Source organism: Bidens hawaiensis, unplaced genomic scaffold, assembly GCF_021521415.1.
Source record: "Bidens hawaiensis isolate Kalapana, Puna unplaced genomic scaffold, B.hawaiensis_p1.1 tig00007232_1, whole genome shotgun sequence".
NCBI lineage: Eukaryota > Viridiplantae > Streptophyta > Magnoliopsida > Asterales > Asteraceae > Bidens > Bidens hawaiensis.
In genome coordinates, this window is record NW_027491497.1 from 239594 (window position 1) to 259952 (window position 20359).

The 20359-nt window shown below is 34.4% G+C and overlaps 1 protein-coding gene and 1 long non-coding RNA gene across 2 annotated transcripts; both read right to left on the reverse strand.

Moving 5' to 3' along the window:
* Positions 1-16277: 16277 nt before the first annotated feature.
* LOC143634748 (uncharacterized) lies at positions 16278-16901 on the reverse strand. The gene has a single exon (XM_077102753.1). The coding sequence runs from the start codon at positions 16899-16901 to the stop codon at positions 16278-16280; it is 624 nt and encodes a 207-aa protein (XP_076958868.1).
* A 40-nt stretch (positions 16902-16941) lies between these two features.
* On the reverse strand, positions 16942-17798 carry LOC143634734 (uncharacterized). Its single transcript, XR_013153915.1, has 3 exons — positions 17626-17798; positions 17094-17533; positions 16942-17014 (listed from the first exon to the last, which is right to left on the reverse strand). It is a non-coding gene; the product is annotated as an uncharacterized LOC143634734 (long non-coding RNA).
* Positions 17799-20359: the final 2561 nt, after the last annotated feature.

Here is a 20359-nt window from a genome sequence, read left to right on the forward strand (position 1 = left end):
TCTCGCACAATCGGTATGTCTTCGATTTGTTTCTCCTCCGCGGGTTTCTCGACAATATGGGCTAAAATCGCCGGATGACCCTTTCGTAAATATTTCTGCGCCTTCATGAGGGTGATGACGCTGGTGATCATGCCGCTCTTCTCGCCCTGGATCGAAATAATCTCACCGGAAGAGGTAGTGATGTGGACTATCTTGTCGTGACATATAATCTCTGCTCGGTTCTCGGATAACCAGTCCATGCCGACAACGACATCGAAACTACCAAGTGTAAAAGGTATGAGGTCGATATCAAAAGTATGACCTGACAGTTTCAACTTACATCCCGCAAGTACATGAGTTGTTTCTACAGACTTACCGTCAGCTAATTCGACAGGGAACTTAGCATCTAACGGGGTTGGAGTTAAGTCTAAGAGTTTACTAAAGGCTTTCGATACAAAACTCCTATCAGCTCCAGTATCAAACAAAACAGAAGCAAAACAGTCGTTCACAGGAAACTTACCAGTAACCGCATTCGGATCGTTGCGGGCCTGGCCCGACCCAATGACGAAAGCTCTACCTTTACCACTGCTTCCGCCACCGCTGCTGCCTCCATTGTTCTCATTCTGCTTTAGTTTGGGGCAATCCTTCTTGAAATGACCCTCTTGACCACACTCGAAACACCCCTTAGTCGCCGTAGGTTGTTTAGGAGCACCCCTTGCCGCTAGGTCTCCCTTACATTCCTTGGCCTGATGACCCATTTTTCCGCATCTCAGACACTTGATACGGTCGCATGGCCCAGCATGGTGATAGTTGCATTTGTTGCATTTCGGGTGTTTCCCAGCATAGCCGCTCGAACCCTGTCCGCCACTGTTGTTGTTATTATTGGAACCCTGATTGTTGAAGTTCCGAACGAGTTCGGGCTTACGGTAGTGTTGTTGCTGTGGGGGGTTCGATGATGAGGACCTGGCGTTGTCAAATTTCCTCTTTCCATTACTCGGGTTGTTTTTGCTGTTTTCAGTGCTCGGGTTGTCACGGGTTTTAGAGGTTGAACCTCTAGGTGGTAACGCACCTTGTGTCACTGCCTGATCCGTCAGTTTGTGAGCTAACCGGATTGCTTGTTGAATTGTAGCCGGTTTGGAAGACGTCACCATACCCTGAATTTGTGGTACCAACCCATCGATATACATCTCGATTCTCTTACTCGGCGGGTCTACCATCCGTGGACACATTACTGCTAGCTCGTGGGAACGGGTGGTGTAGGCTTCAATCTCGGAACCCACCATTTTCAACGACCAAAACTCAGATTCCAACTTCGCGATTTCCTCTCTAGGACAATACTCTTCCCGCATCATATTCTTGAACTCTTCCCAGTTCATAGCGTTCGCCAATTCCAATCCAAGAAATTGCACATTGGAGTTCCACCAAGTGAGAGCAGAATCTTCCAGTGTTCCAGCAGCAAATTTGACCCTACTGGCAGGTGGACTTACACATCTCGAAAGCTGATTCGGCCTTCTCAGCCCAACGCAGGAAACCTATGGCTCCCTCAGTGCCCTTAAACGAATTGGGCTTGCAATCCAGGTAGTTCTTGAAAGTACACGCTCCAATTGGACCTCTGGCTTGATTCTGAACATGTGCGGCTAGAGCTGCCGCCGCATGGTCATTCAATAGGGTTTGGAATTCTGCCGCGGTTAGGTTGATGTTACCGCGACCGTGTCCAGCGTTTCTTCTAGCCATTTCCTAGAATCACAGCATTAGATGTTAGACATGAATTCTCGGTTTCATATGCAACACACCATACATGTAATAAAAAGATGGGTAAGAAAGAAATATAAAAGAAGTAAACATCACATCACAACCATATAATAATCCAAATAATAATTCATGATTAAAACCATTGTATTCGCTACAAAGTATTTAAAACCAATCCTTAAAATCATAGAAAATAATAGTTTGGATGGAGACAACCCCTCCATCTAGGGTTATCATCCTTAGATGTCATCGTCTGAGGACACCTCTGAGTGTGCCTCTGGCTCAGCCTGTTCTTCCTCCGATTCCTCTTCGGGTTCCTCCTTGGGATCTTCCTCGGGTTCTTCCTCAGGTTCTTCCTCAGGTTCTGCTGCGTTCTGAGCAATTTGTGTCTGTAAGATATCGCATCGCTCTAGAGCTATCTCTGTCCGGGATCTCGCCACAAGGAGTTGCTCTTGCAAATCGATCATCTCTGCTTGCATTTTTCTCATAATCTTCATCTGCTGATCATTAGTATCCTGCATTTCCTTCATGGCCGCTGTGAGGCGGGAAATTTCCTCCCTAGCCTCGGTTCCATCTCTTATCAATCCGGAAACGTTCGCTCTCACCGAGCGCATAAAACCCGTGTCACGTTCTAAACAGGAAACGACAGCTGCGAGAACACGCTCTATAGGTTCGGTTATGGGTGGTAGGGTGTTGGGGTAAGCAGGGCGGCTCGGGTGAGGTAGTGGGGGAACTTGTTCCCGATAAACCATTCGCCTGATCAGACTCGGGTACCAATCCCAGCTAACGTCTTCGTCGTACATGCCTCCAGATAGGCGATACCTCTTCGGAGCAGGGGCTTCTAGTTCCGGGCCTACTCGGGGTGGCGATGAGGTAGGTAGCTGTGGTTCCTTTCCACGAGCATGAGTCATCTGGTCGGGTGATGATGATGGTTGTGTCGACATCCCTACAGGATAAGTCGTGTATGCGCGCGTATGAGTGAATGAGGTAAAGAGATATAGATGACGAAAGACTAAATAAAATATATATGCAGTGCGTATAATTATAACTAATGGGTCGTTGCAATTATAGTCAAGTATGCATGCAATTCTAGTTCGCTATAACCAATGGCTCTGATACCAATCTGTCACACCCTCAAAATCCACTAACGGAGTTTTACTGTCAGAGGGTGTGAACTAACAGGATCGGAATCATTAGTTATAATCAAACATCATAAGTAAAGTTTTCAAACCACGAAAACATTTAAGTGTAAATAAGTGCGGAAGCGTAAAATCATAAACCAAGTGTTGCGTCACGCAGGACGACTTAAAACCCAATTGGTAACAGTTTAAAAACAATTTTGCAAAAACGATAGAGTTCAAGGTAATGCATGATCCTATACCGCGCGCCGCCTCGGCTACCTGAGAATAACATACTAAAAGTGTCAACACGGGGTTGGTGAGTTCACAAGTTTATATAAATAAAGCGTTTGCGTTTGCGTTTTGCGTTGCGTTTTGCGTTTTGCGTTTGCGATTGCGTTACCAGATAATGTTAAATCAATTATATATCTATAGGTAGCTAGCCTATAAAACAAGTATTACTAAGTGTTCGACACCGAAGCTGACTGTTTATCAATTGGCTTGCCACCATGTCTATCCAGACCATGGAAAATGTGTTAGCCAAGATTACACCCGCTCGACCTCCAGTCGAGTTTAGCGTTGGGTGGGGTTTGTCAAACCCAGTAGTACTACTCAACAGTGACTCGCTATTATCCAATATTAAACGGTTCGATGTTATGAAGGACTTTAGTTGTTTCGTTTGCCACTTAGCCTTTACAAGTGATATATAATCTAATAACAAAATCTAAAGCGTTTTGGAGTTTGTATTCTCCCCCAAGTAAAAGCGTTTAAAAGAGTAAAAGGGGAAACGTGAAACTCACTGTTTCCGAAGAACTCAAAAACAAGTCAACCAAGAGATGCGCGTCACAGAAAATCCTCACTAGCGTTCTAAAACAAGAATGAGATTTTCTAAGTGTTGGAACTATTATTGAGTCTCTAGACTCGGCACATAATACCTATGCATAAGATACGTTTCGTGTTTCGTTTGTGAATTGTGTGACTCAACAAACACATTGGTGATACGTTACATGTATGAACAACTATTTACGTGTCAAGTATTAGTATTGTACATTACTAGAAATTATTCCCCACAAGGGCAATTTGGTCAAAAACATAGCAATTATCTAACAACAAGCACGTTTCATGTATTTTCATATAGTTCAGCAGCTAGTTCTATCAAGACAGATTTCTACTTGAAATATTACTCTATTCAACAGATCATAACATATCAATTAATTCACCAAAAATCGTCACAAAAGCACACATGAGTTAGGTTTCCAGAACTATTTTTATTGTATTTTTATTTCACATAGTTTTCTCACAATGATCAAAACATTACAGTAAACTCACAGCAGTCAAAATCATGTGCAACAGAATATTATTTGTTATTCCCGTTAAATGAAGAATCCATTTAATGCAAGACCAATTGGGTTAAGTTCCTAACTCAATTTATTTTCTTCCAGAAGTGGAACCAACCCATTTTGTCTTGTAGTTTATGAGATATCTTAGTCGCAAAACAGCCTAACAGTAGGTCTCCCAAATCAGCCTTGCACAACAGTTTTGTAAAATAATAAAAACACACTTTTATACGTCCAAAAATTACAAACTCGGACTTTTCAGAAACTAAACTCGACCAAGAATACTGTAGAATCAACAATCATATCAAAACATAATATTAACATCGATTTACAGGCGTCCAAACACGAATTCAATAATCTGTCCAGCATTAGTTTTCATCAAAACTCAATAAACAATTAACCTTTGAACTAACAATCATGCATGTAACCCTAAATCATCAACAAACAACATATTTAACACTTAGGGTTTATGATTACAGGTTTAATCATGCAATTAAATGATAGAATGGATTAGATATGGTGTTTATATTACCTAATTATCTTCTTAACTCTTCGATCAAGCTTGAAACCGACTTGTATACGTGTGTGTGTGTGTGTGCCTTGTGTCTCGGTCGACGAGAGAGGAGAGGGGAGGGGGCTGCCGCCAGGTGAGAGGGGATTAGGGTTTAGGTTATTAATATGTTGTTTATATATATAAATATGTTACACTTAACCCCCTTAAGCTTCTAATTAATTAATTTCTAGCATAACATAGACTTTTGCATCTTGAGTTAATGTTTTACATATGAATATCAAATAACACATAAACCTAACACATAATTCTCAAATACTTATTGTTTGGATGTTTGTCGTTTATTCACCAATGGTTTGCGTCAACTCGTTTGCGTTTCGGTGCAATCCCGAAAGACTACATGTGTAGTGATTGTCAAGCGTCATTTAAAACCCTAGTTTAAATGTAATGAGATGTGCGTTATAGATAAAGTGATCTTAAGTTTGAATTGACGGAGTTTGAATTAACGGAGTTAACCTGAAATTGACGAGTGTCACATCATTCCCATGTTGAAAGAATTTTCGTCCCGAAAATTTGAGTCAAGTCGCGATGGGTGGCAAGAAAAATTTTCAGTTTGTCATATATTTCGCGAGGACTGGTTTTTGAGCGTTTGATGAGCATTTGTTGAGCGTTTAAGTTTTGTGAGCGTTTTAGGTTTTTGCCTTTGAGCGTCTCGCGTACCTACCGTACGTTAATGCATTAACGTACTGTAACTGCACCATGTGTGTGTATATGTGTGTGTGTATATATATATATAAGAGTTCATATAAAAAACAATTATTTTGTGTGAAGTGTGAGAAGGCTTTAAAAATAAGGTACACCACGCAAATAAGACACTATACCATGTAAATAGGACACTATACAACTTTTATAAACTACCAATCTCAGCCACTAGATCCTAGATTCAAATGTCTACATTTATTCTTATGCTTCTCACAAAACTATTGTTTTTTACGTTAACGTTACCATATATATATATATATATATATATATATATATATATATATATATATATATATAGGATCATGATCATGAGAGAACTTTTTTGAAATTGAGAACCATGAGAACCATTTTGAACCACAAAAAACCCATAAATAAAAAAATTATAAAAAAAACACAAAAATAAAAAAAGTAAAAAAAACAAAATTCTTACTTAATCATCCCAGTTTAATTAAAAAAACTCGGTTTAGCTAAGTATATACACATATGTATAATATATACATATATGTACATTTACATGTTTTTTTTGTACACATGTGTATAATTTAAGATAAATGATATTGTACATATGTGTATATTACGTAATTAAAGATTATATAAAATTATACGTATGTGTATAATACGACGTTTTTTTTTATTTTTTTTATTTTTTAATGAAACCGGGATGATATATAAGAATTTGGTTTTTTTACTTTTTTAAAATTTTTATTATTTTTTGTTTTATGACTTTTTTTAAATATTTTTTAAAGGTGTTTTTAGTGATCCAAAATGATTCTCAAAGTTCTCAATTTGCAAAGGGTTCTCTTAGGATCCTTACCCTATATATATATATATATATATATATATATATATATATATATATAGGGGTGGGATCTAGAGAGAACTCCTCTTAAAGAGAAAACTAGAGAACTAGTAAAAAATTATTTTTAACTATTTTTAAAAAAATATTTTGTGATTTTTTTTCTTTCCTCCTTCTAATAAGATGATATTGTTCCTAAAAAAATAAAAAAATAAAAAAAAACGTCGATGTAATGCGTATGTGCATTAATGTGTATTTTATATATAAAATAGTGTTTTATTGCATATAATACAACACAAATACATTATATAATACACACTATTGAATATATGCAAATACAACACTAATAATTGTATGTAAAATACATTATTGCATATATGTAATACAACAGTAATGCACATATACACTATATCGATTTTTTTTAATTTTTGTATATAATAAACACTATTGCAAATATACAATACAAACAACTATATATATGTTATTCAACACTATTTCAAATATCAAAATGCACACTATTGCACATATGCATTATAAAAAAAGTCGGTGTATTGCATATTACTCGTTATTTTTTTTATTTTTTTATTTTTTTGTAGTGAAGAATAACAACATATAAGAAGGATGAAAGAAAAAAAATTTGAAAAATATTTTTTTTAATTAAATTAAAAATACTTCATTATTAGTTCTCTAGTGCTCTTCATAAAATGGAGTTCTCTCATGATCCTCTCCCTATATATATATAGGGAGAGGATAATGAGAGAACTCCATTTTATGAAGAGAAATATATATATATATATATATATATAGGGAGAGGATAATGAGAGAACTCTATTTTATGGAGATAACTAGAGAACTAATAATGAAGTATTTTTAATTTAATTAAAAAAATATTTTTCAAATTTTTTTTCTTTCATCCTTCTTATATGTTGTTATTCTTCACCACAAAAAAATAAAAATAAAAAAAATTGTAAGTCCCCCCGGGGCGTCGCTGATCGATACGAGATCCGCACGAGGTCTAGGAGTGCGGAATCCTCCTAGACTCGTTTATTGGTGTAAAGATGAAGAACACAAACACGTACACGAACAAATACACGAACACATACAAGAACGGGATAATCAAATCTGCAGATTCTTTATAATAATAATTAAACAAACACGTTACATACCGTAACATAAACAGAAACACGTCCGACCCGAGGTGAGCTCTACCTCGGGTCGTCCCTAACGACACTCTTTCTCTGTTTGTTCTCTCTCGACACTCAAACTGTAACACACAACTCTCTGAATTACTGGATTCTTAAAACTAAACAAGACACACGCATATATATATAAACTTCAGTAGGCGTCAGTAGGCGAAGTTGTTCATAACTTCGCCTATGGCGAAGTTGTGATAACTTCGCCTAAGGTGAAGTTATCCTAACTTCGCCGTTGGCGAAGTTGTTCTAACTTCGCCTAAGGCGAAGTTGTTCTAACTTCACCTATGGCGTCTCCGCTGGTCTGAATTGCATAGCGACGGTCACAAAATGCACCAACAGTCTCCCATTTGACCGTTGCTCTCAATTCTAACAAACACGAAAGATCATCTGTTACAAAACATGCACCAACAGACTCCCTCTTAACTGATGATCTTCTGTTTGCTCTTCAACCAGCCGTGTCTGAAACTGTCTTGTAGCTTCACAAATCTACCAATCACCCAGCGTCTTCCATATCAGATCTCCCCTTCAGTGTAAGCTTCTCCGACTATAACGATTGAGGTCTTTGAAATGCATGCATCCTCGTGCCAATAGATTATCTCAACCAATCACGTGAGTCCATCTGACTTCACCAACACGTGAAGTTGGGCTTCCTCCACAACTTCACCAACTCGTCGGCATACGATAAGGTTTAATCTTCAACTACTCAACATCAAGTGATCAATTTCATCACAAAACCACCTTGACAGAATCTAACACATGACCATTAATTAATCCGAAGCATCTTCAATCACCAGGGATAACGATCAAGAACATAAACACTTTAGTTCCCGATTAAATCCAACTTGTTCCAGAATTTTCACTCTAATAAATAAGCATCACGTTTCAGGATCCAATTCTCGAACGCCTTGAAAATAACATAAATAATATGCTCTGACCGCAATCCAGTAATGACAAAAACCTTCAGTTCAATTTGACTTTCTTCAGTTGGTCAACCTCGAACAACAACAATTTCATTGCCCACAAACACCCAAATATGTGTCATTATCCAGTTTCAATCAATATCCCATTCACAAACTCAACTCCATATCTAGAGTTGACACGTATTTGTTCACACGTAAGACCCAGAGATAACAAGTTTCACTCGTTGACGGAACAACATCTTCGGTCTCACAATAATCGTGTACACCGGGCCATACAGACGAAAACACCAAAATACTCTTTTTTTTTTTTTCTCTCGTTAACTTCGCCTAAAGTTAACTTCGCCTAAAAGTCAACTTCGCCTAAAAGTCAACTTCGCCCCTCAATAACTTCGCCTGGCCATAACTTCGCTTGGCTGCTAACTTCGCCTGTCCATAACTTCGCCAGACCTTATATCTTCGCTGAAACCCTACGAACAGTGACGGCAACTTCGCCTGATGAACAATAACTTCGCCTGCGGCGCTGTTCGGCCAGAAACGCACAGAAACGTGCCAGAAACACCAAAACGCAGATCTCGAACCATAGCATAAGAGCCTAAGGCTCTGATACCACATGTAAATCCCCCCGGGGCGTCGCTGATCGATACGAGATCCGCACGAGGTCTAGGAGTGCGGAATCCTCCTAGACTCGTTTATTGGTGTAAAGATGAAGAACACAAACACGTATACGAACAAATACAAGAACGGGATAATCAAATCTGCAAACTCTTTATAATAATAATTAAACAAACACGTTACATACCGTAACATAAACAGAAACACGTCCGACCCGAGGTGAGCTCTACCTCGGGTCGTCCCTAACGACACTCTCTCTCTGTTTGTTCTCTCTCGGCACTCAAACTGTAACACAAAACTCTCTGAATTACTGGATTCTTAAAACTAAACAAGACACACGCATATATATATAAACTTCAGTAAGCGTCAGTAGGCGAAGTTGTTCATAACTTCGCCTATGGCGAAGTTGTGATAACTTCGCCTAAGGTGAAGTTGTCCTAACTTCGTCGTTGGCGAAGTTGTTCTAACTTCGCCTAAGGCGAAGTTGTTCTAACTTCGCCTAAGGCGAAGTTGTTCTAACTTCACCTATGGCGTCTCCGCTGGTCTGAATTGCATAGCGACGGTCACAAAATGCACCAACAAAAATAATGAGTAATGCCTATATGCAATACACCGACTTTTTTTATAATGCATATGTGCAATAGTGTGCATTTTGATATTTGAAATAGTGTTGAATAGCATACATATAGTTGTTTGTATTGTTTATTTGCAATAGTGTTATATTATATACAAAAATAAAAAAAAAAATCGATATAGTGCATATGTGCATTAGTGTTGTATTACATATATGCGATAATGTGTTTTGCATACAATTATTAGTGTCATATTTGCATATATTCAATAGTGTGTATTGGATAATGCAATTGTGTTGTATTACATGCAATAAAACACTATTGTATATATGCAATAGGTATTAGTGTACATATGCACTACAGTACTACGCCGACAAGGTTTTTTTTTTTTAGTATCAATATCATCTTATTAGAATGATGAAAGAAAAAAATCACAAAATAAATTTTTTTTAAATAGTTAAAAATAATTCTTTACTAGTTCTCTCTTCAAGAGGAGTTCTCTCTAGATCTCACCCCTATATATATATATGGTAAGATTATTGTAAAAAATAATAGTTTTGTGAAAAGTATGAGAATAAATGTAAACCATTAGATCTAAGAATAAATGGTTAAGATTTAGTGTTTTTTAAAAATTGAATAGTGTTTTATTTTAGTTAGTAAAATTAAGTCTCAGGGATAGAATCATCCAAATAGTGTTTGAAAACACATCAAACGCCCTCACATGAAATTAAAATTCACGTTAATTTAGACTAGAATATAGAATGTGGTGTGTTTTAATTAATATATTACAAACTACTACACTATAACAATTTGGCAAGTAACAATAATTGTTTGAATCGAAACACTATATCAAATTGACTATAAAAATACTGAATACAGGATTAAAATAAACAACTTTATAAAAAAAACTTAAGTTAGCAAGTATTACGAACCGACCCAACAATTGTATGCAACATCAGTTACATAGTTAAAAAAATACAAATAAATTCACTTACCATTGAAAGAAGTTTTATCCAATAACTTGATTTAAATATGAAAACCCACGATATGTATTCATTTACAAAAATATTGGAACCATTATTAAATAATTATTTTAAATATAAAATAAAGAAAAAGAAAAAGAAAATTACATTACTACCCGTGCATGTAAACTTATGGAATACCACATGTCAACTATGTATTAGTTCTCATTCTTCTCATAAAATTATTATTTCTTATTTAAACTCTTCTCTCTCTCTCTCTCTATATATATATATAAAAGGTTTAAAATAAAAATACATAGGGTCTGTTTGGTATGAAGTAATTGAATGGACAATTGAATGATATGAATATTGTAATGGAATTGACAAAGGAATGAAATAAGTTATTACCATTCGAATGAAATGTATGTTTACCACATGGGAATGAAATAATTACTTTGCGTAATTTGGTATGTAAGAAAAAATAAAAAATAAAATTAATACAGTAGTGAGTGGCGGTGGTGGTGGGAGGTAGGTGGCGGTCGTGGCATTGGTAGGCGGTGATGGTGATGGTGGTTGGTGGTGGTGGGGTGGGTGGTGAGCGATGAGATATAATGGTGGTTGGTGGTGGTGTTGTGGTGGGTGGTGGCAGTAGCGGTGGTGGGAGTGGGCGGCGATGGTGGTGAGGGGCAGGGGTGACAGTTGATGGTGGCGGCGGGCGGGTGGCGGTGGTGGGCGGTTGGCACTAATGGCGATGGTTGGTGGCGGTGGCGGTGAGCGGCTGAAATGTATGCTTACCACATGGGAATGAAATGATTACTTTGCGTAATTTGGTATGTAAGAAAAAAGAAAAAATAAAATTAATACAGTAGTCAATGGCGGTGGTGGTGGGAGGTAGGTGGCGGTCGTGGCATTGGTAGGCGGTGATGGCGGTGGTGGTGGTGGTGGTTGGTGGTGGTGGGGTGGGTGGTGAGCGATGAGAGATAATGGTGGTTGGTGGTGGTGTTGTGGCGGGTGGTGGCGGTAGCGGTGGTGGGAGTGGGCGGCGAGTGGTGGTGAGGGGCAGGGGTGACGATCGATGGTGGCGGCGGGCGGTGGCGGTGGTGGGCGGTTGGCACTAATGGTGATGGTTGGTGGCGGTGGGTGATGGTGGTGGTGGCGGTGAGCGGTTGTGGTGGTGGTTGGTTGCAGTGGCGGTGGTGGTGGTGGGTGTTAATGTTGATGGTGGTGGGTGGTGATGGTAGGAGGATGGTGGATGTGATGTAGGGTGAAAGAGGGAAGGAATGAAAAAAAAATTTGGGTATGGATGGAATGAAATTGAGGTGTTTTCGAGGGAATGGAATGGACTAGGTAATGGGTTATTACATTCCTTTAATTAACCAAACACACTTTTCTTCATTCCCTCACAATGGATCATTCCATTCCACCCTCCATTCTTGCATACCAAACGCTACCATAGTTTTGTAAGAAGAGTAGGAATGACACAAAATTTAGAGTTAGAAAACTATGTAGCATAAATTCTTGATCCTATGAAACTATTTGGTATTTTAAAAACTGTCAATGTCAACACCTAGATCATAGATCCAATGGTCTAGATTTATTCTTACTCTTCCTATAAAACTATTTCTTTTTATTATAACTTACCCATATATATATATATATATATATATATATATATAGGGGATGGTTCATGAGAGAAATCAAATTATTGCGAGAAATGCGAGAAGTTATTTATAGCCTTTGATTAATAGTGATTAATGGCCTACAATGGTTATGGCATATTTATAAATATTTGTATATGATTTTACTGACTTTTAATCAAAAAGGATAGTGTGGTAATTTCCATAATTTGTTAAATACTGAAACTTAATTACTGTCAAGAAAATGCCTTACAGTGTTGTCATAAATTGCCGTTCACATAATAACTCAATTTGTAGCATTCCTAAAATCACACATATGTAGTGCATGTGAAACTATTTTTTGTTTTAATTTTTTATTTATTAAAATATGGGTTTGTCATTTTTAAAACACCTAAACATATTATAATAATGTAAACAAACATATCATAAGATGTACCTATACTACAAATCATCATAATGTTCATAGTTTCCCGCACACATTTATATACAACACCTACACATATCATAATAACCTACACATAGAAATTTGTTGCATCATATTGTAAACAAACAAGTTTATAGTATATGCATTGTTTGCATATCCCTACACACATATATATTACACCTACACTAAACCTCTACACATAACATTTTGTTTAATAATATCGTAAACAAACATATCATTTTATTCCTACACAAAATCATTATGCACCTACATAGATCAAGAAATTATTAATACACTACCTCCATATCCCTACACATATATCCAACACGATAATACATTTTAATAACAACACACGTTGTCCTAGTTTATTTTAACACAATAGTTTGTTGTAAATACAAAGTTTATGCAAGTAACCAAACACTTTATGGTAGTTTGTTGTAAATACAAAGTTTATGCAAGTAACCAAACACTTTATGGTTTCTACTGTCTTATAACTTCTGCTAGCTAGGTTTAGAGAGGAAAAGAACCTTCATTGAGCTAAAATATTTTTGTAACACAAATCGAATAAAATATATAAGTTCTACCTAAACCTAATTTTTATTTTTTTGCTTATTTCCAGTAATGTAGGTGCGGAACCAAATTTGTATAAGATTTTATCAATTTATTTGTGGGATTCTATATACAAAAGGCTAAAAATGACAAAACAAATTAATTAATTAGTTTCAGTTTGATGTGTATAATATATTGTGTGTTGTATAACATGTAATGCTTTATGTGTAGTAAATCATTATTGTTGTGCAGGTTGTGTTAATATTATAAACATAATAAATAAACCAAGAAATGTTGATTTATAGGTTGTGTTAATATTATAAACGTAATAAACCAAAAAATGTTAGTTCATGTATATTCTAAAAGATACATAAAATAAGAAAATAGCAAAATTGAAACTTTCAAAACATTAATACTTACCAAAATAACAAAATGACAACATTTACCATTACATCCCTATATTTAATTAAAAGGAAATACAAATGAAAAAAAATCTGATTGTTTAAAATGAAATCTCACACTTCTCGCATTAAGTTGGTATCATTTAAGAACTCTTAGGAACTCTAAACAACCAAATATTTTTAAAATTTTTTTATATATTAACATTATTTAAGAGTAGTTTTATCATAATTTGTATAAAAAATTTTGATTACATATATTAATCACAAGTTTACATACGTGTAAAATTTATGTACTAACAAATTTACATAGTTGTAAAACAAAACATAGATATGTATAAAAACTCATTTTCAAAATTGTAATCGTAAATATTTATATAAAAAATGATAAAACTACACTCAAATAGCAATAACATACAAAAAAAATTATAAAAAACGTTAGTTTTTAAGGGTTCTTTCAAGTTCTTAAATAATTTAACAGTTCTGTAACGATACTCATTTTATATATATTAAAAATAAAATTGATATACTTGTCATTAAAATACATATTGTTGTTTGAAAAATATTTATTGGCTTATTATTGTTTTCAAAAAAACCAACAAGTTAAAATGTGTGGCAATCACAAAATTTTCATTTATTTTATTTTTTAGAAAGGGTTAAAAATCAGTTTTTCAAAAGCCTCAAATCCTGGTTTTTCAAAATGATTTTTTGAAAAAGCCAATAACCATTTTTCAAACTCAAACTATCACACAAATAATGTACAAACAGTTGAAGCATCAAAAATCAAATTTCAAAAAAAAAAAAAAACAAAACAAAACAAGAGGGACTTAAATGTCCGTGGGCCTCACCAAATGGACACGGGTATGCCTTTAAAGTTGGCCAGCCCAAGAATGGACGGCCCACTCCAGCCATTGAAACTTGAAAAGGCACAACGGCAATACCTAGTCTACAATCTACATGTGTTCAAGATAGTTAAGTAAGGGTAGCAATCTTGACCCATTTCCTTTCAAATGAGTCAATTTGAATAGTTTTAAAAGTTAAATGAATTGGTTTTGGTAAAAGGTTTTATTTAAATGGGTCGAAATGAGTTATTTGAAATTCTATCATTTTATTTTTTGGTCAAAATGGGTCAACAAATTTAAAGAAATTGGTCAATGTGTTAGTGTCCAAAGAAAATGTGACAGGTTTCGGATCGGAACGAGTTTTTTGTACAAGACATGTTTCGGCACGAAATTGGAACGGGTTCAGTTCAGGTTTCAAGCCAACACTAGTTTTCACCCGTGACGAGTTGGGTTTTGGTTTCTTTTGTTTCTTTTTGGTCGATTTTGGACTCGTTGTTGTTCGTTTTTTACAATTTCGTTTTGTTCGGTTTGAATTCTTTAAGTTTCGTTTTGATTGATTTGTTCGATTTAGATTGATGTGGTCCGGTTTTGGCTTCTTGTTTCATTTTCGTCGCTTTTTTCAGTTTCGGTTCGATTCTCGTGTTTTTTTATGGAACGAGGACAACCTAGGAAACATTTTAGTATTTTTACTTTTTTTATGATTTATATTTTGAGTTATAATTTTTTTATTATTATTTTTGAATATTCTTTTTAAGGTTTTATATCTTATAGAAAACCCCTAAAAAATCAAAAAATATAATAAAAAAATCATAACTTAAAATATAAATAAAAACAAAAAATCTAAAAAAACTAAAATGTTTCTGACATTATTCTCGTTAAAAAAACTTCAAAACCCGGTACGACCTTAACCTATTCTGACCCAAATCAAAAAAACCTTTTTTTTAATTGACCTATTCTGACCAAACTCGTTTTGACCATGATTCATTTCAACCAATGACTCGTTCGACCCAACCCAACCCAACCCATTTACCACCTCTAGTCTTAAGCATTTAAAAATAATTAACAAAAAAAGATTGTTTAAAAGATAAGCTCTACATAAAAAATATTAAATTATTAATATTAACCTACTCTCCACATAAAACATATTTTCTAACTGTCTTAATCCTATAATAACTGAAAAGTAATTTCGTTAGTTTTTTTATGAGTTGGAAAATATGTGTAAGATTACTGAAGGAAAATAAGTTACAAGTTGAAACTCTCAGAATTTTTTTTCTTAGATTATTAGGTTAGTGACCCGTGTGTTACACGGTTCGGAGAAATTAAATTTGAATTTAAGAATATAAAGAAAAATAGATACAGTAATAGAAATATCACATGAATCCTATAAAGTTAATGTTGGTGAGAATGTTGATATAGTTATAGTTTTAAATTGAATAAAATAAGTTTAAAATTATTATACAACGAAAAAAACACCAATAAAAAACATAAGCATACGTTCATTAATATTTTAAATAGAAATAAAAAAATATAAACATTAAAAAAGAAGTACAGTTTACATACAAATGAATACGTCTATTCTATTGATGGAAAGTAAGAACATTAAAAAAACATGGTACTACGATGTGATCCAATTCAAAAACCTCCCCCGTCAGTCATGATTAGGGATGAGGTCGGGATAGTACCGGTACCGTACCACACCGGTACCGAAAATTCAAAACTTGGTACCGATTGGTCACTTATATAATCTGACAGATTATGAAATGAATTAAGTGTAAACATAATATGTAACTATGTAAGTTTAAATAGGATATCAATATATGAACTACAATGTTCCATAAAATAAAATGATAACGGAAGTCAATGCATAAGTTGAATTACAATAAATAAATGTAACTTCAATGTTAATATAGATTTCACAACTCTCTAAATACCTCCTTGTATACCACATTTGTAGTTGTATTGGTAACATTACCGTTCTTGTCAAATATTAACAGTTTAAGCCCGTCTCTACTTTTTAATCGAGATAATGCTACGTATAGTTGACCATGTGAAAACACTGGCTCCTTCAGAAACAAACCCACTTTGGATAGTGACTGTCCTTGACTCTTATTTATCGTCATTGCGAAACATACGGCTAATGGAAATTGTCTTCGTTGAAACTTAAAAGGAATTTTTTTGTCGGTAGATGTGAGTGACGTGCTACGTATATAAACCGGCTCCCCAATGTTAGTTCCAGATATAATTTTAGCCTTTATAACACGGTTTCCTAGTGACATCACTTGAAGTCTAGTTCCATTACATAACCCACCTTTTTGATCAAGATTTCTTAATAGCATAACCGGAAACCCCACCTTTAGCACCAGTTTATGATTTGGCAAACCTGATAACTTTAGCCCGTTTAGAATTTCAGGAGAGTACAATGAGTCATCAAAATTTTCATTAAGATACTCCTCCTGGCATATACTATCTGAACTTAGATATTCGTTTTCATTACATGGAAAAATCGATAGCAACCGATCATCAATTTCGTTCCTCATGTTACTTCAATTGCAAGATAATTACAACGTTTATTTTGTTCGGATTATTAGAAATATAATCCTTCATCTGATTAGCATAATCCCCGAAGAATGTGACATTAATAGCATTACCGCTTAATACCAATTAGGTTGTATTTTGATATTAATAAAATAATAATTAAAAAGTAACAGAATTATTAAAAAAAAACTAACTTCAAATCTTCAAGGTGGACAATAACTTTAGGTGTCGGTGCCCCTCCTTTTCCAAGAAAAGTAGTGGGTTTTTCTGAGCCTGTGATGTATCCAATGATATATGTATAAATAGTATAGATTAAAATAAATTTATGGCTAAAAAATAAAGTAAAATATTCACTAAATTACTAACCAATTGTTTGAAATTCATCAAACATATTGTTGTTCATATCTTCAAAACTTGCAAAAGTAAAGCCATATGTTTCTCCCAAGAAATCATTAACTTCAACAATGTTAGTTTGATTATTAAAAGATACTTTGTTAGGATTCCCCATAAACTTGTTGGTAGCACGATTTTCAGCAAGAGACGCCTTAGTAATTAAGATAGTAGAGTTGAGTTCAATCAAGCTTTTAAATTTTTTCCAGTGTTCGTTAATGATGCTACCCAGCATCTTATTTCCCTATCATTTAAACATAAAAATATAAGATGTTAATATTGAAATAGCAAGTATACTTAAACGATTATGTAGCTAACCAATACACATCAAATTACCTCTTCGTCCACCAAAACCATCTCAACAGTGTGAACTTCACCCTGTAACAAATAGCTCATAGTTTTCTACAACGGAATAATACGGACCTTGACATTGAAAATCTTTGTTGACACATCAAGTTTGTTCAGCATGGTAATTTGAATTTCATCTTCCAAAGTGTTGCTGTGGACGAAATAAGAAAGCATTTACATATCAAGAATTAATATTTTTATATAAATAATGAATTAACATTTACCTGGTACTGCCAAGGAGTTGCTTTTCATTGGTAGATGTTGACATGTTTGCTCACTGTGAACAATAACCAGAAAGTATAGAAATGAAAGTGTGCCATCCAGTGGTCTTTGATTTATAGGTGCGTACATCATAAACGAATCCTGAAAAAGGGAAGTGTAATTTGAAAAGAGTAAAGATAGGAGTAAGATGATAAGAAATCTTCAAATTTTATAACTTAAAATAAGTAATCAGTTGGAAATTTTCAAATATGACTGGATTTCATAAGAGTAAAGATAATGATAAACAAATTCAAATTTAAACTGTTATGTTATTGATAATTAATAAGAAAAATATATCATCATCTTGAAAATTATAAATTAAAATAAATAACGAGTTAGACATTTTAAAATATGACTGGAAGTTCATATAAATAAACATAAACGAAGTTGTAACAAAAATTAGTTTTAATTAGTTAGTCACGTAAGAGGGAGCAAACATGGGATTAACAAAAAAACTAAATTATTAGTCCAGCACCATACGAAAATTATAAAATTTTGACACATTACCCGACATGACAATTTGACACCAGTAAAATAGAAGATCGATCAATTAGTCACATGAACAACTAGTTTCTATATATATATATAAAAGAAAGAATGTGAGAACATAATAAATAAAAGACGGTAAAGATCATTACCTGGTTATCATTATATATGAAATTTTTTGTATCCTCCCGAATACTGGAAATGCCTATCTTTGCTGAAAATCAATCCCCATTAGCCATAATATATAGTTGCATTAGCCTTCAAAGTAGAGAGAAAGTTGGATTTGTAAGTAAGTTAGTACATGCAAATATATATTTTATATTGACTAACATAAATTAAACAAAAATATACTGTGAAGACATAAAATATCAATGACCTTCAGATAATCAGTTTAACTAAAACGCCCCGTAAATGAGGGTTAAGACTGAACCAGATATTACTCACATTAGGCGAGAGACCTGCAGCAAACCAATAACCTTGGGCTTGATGATGATCAACCTTCACATTATGCAAAACGGGCTGCAAAAAAAGGGAGATTTTTTTTTGAAAAGGGGGGGGGGGGATTTAGCAGGTTTATAAGAGCACGCAAAAGGTTCACGGAACAAAGGGATGCTTAGAAGCCTGCAGCATAATATCAGCATTTAAAACCGTGTTAATATTGCCATAGTGACTATATTCCTATATGAAAACATAATATCAATATCTTAAGAACCTGCAAAGGTGACCACCGCTTAGCTGGATCGAACTCCACAAGTCCCTTCAAGAAATCGATAAGCGACAGTCGCATTTGACTTGTCCCCATTACCCACAATATATAGTTGCATTACCCTTCAAAATTTAGAGAAAGCTGGATATGTAAGTAAATTAGTACATGCAAATATATATTGTATATTGACTAACATAAATTAAACAAAGATATATTGTGAAGACTGAAATATGGCATGGTAACTGTAATGTGCATTATTGGTAACAGTTAAGCACGTTTTGGCTCCTCAAATATATTAAGTGCACCTCTAGAAACACTTTAAAATATGGAGACCCTCCGAAGTTGGCTCCTCAGAAACTATCGTTTCATTGTTCAACGTAAGATTCATGTTTCAAAATGAATGAAGTTATTAGTATGTTTGGTCTTTTTGGAGTATTTGTTGTTCAACTATATTAAAGAGGAATAAAATGTAATATCGAAAAAGTGTAATACGGCATGAAGCTCCATATTATATATTGACTAACATAAATTAAAATCTCGTTGAGACAATTCATCGAGCAACTTGAGTGTAGATAAAATTGTAAAAATTACTAAATCTAACATACCCAGAAGTAATAAAAATAATGGAATTGGTATTATACTTTTGCCAAACGATGAAATAAGTAACCAGCTTACAAATAAGTGATTAATATTGTTTTAAAAAGCAATAGTTAATTTAAATAGACATGAACATAAGCCCTAAATCTAAACCACAATTAAGAAACAAACCAAACAGAAAAAAACCTCAAGATAATTGATCACCATGAACATAACCCTAACCAAATTGATTTCCCTACACTATCAAAATCTACAATCAAATCACAACAACACAAAATCAATAATTAAAAAAACTCAATCTAAACAATAATACTAACCAAAATCAAAACCCTTATAGATATTGTGAATCAGGAGATGATTAATTACCGGTTATGCATTCATCAATGAAATCGTCGGAGAGAAAATAGAACATATCCTTACAATTGTTTGTTGATCAATTGACTTCATCAATTAAATCGTCGGAGAGAAAATCTAACATATCCTTACAATTGTTTGTTGATCGATTGATTGAATTGCAATAATGGAAAATCCGTAGGCCTGGATGATAGGAACAACATGAATTTGTAAAGAGGATACGTGGAATGAAAATAGAGATAGAAAGAATGAAAAAAAATGTACAAGTAAACTAGTTTTAATTAATCGAAAATACATGTTGAGATATAAAATGTACAA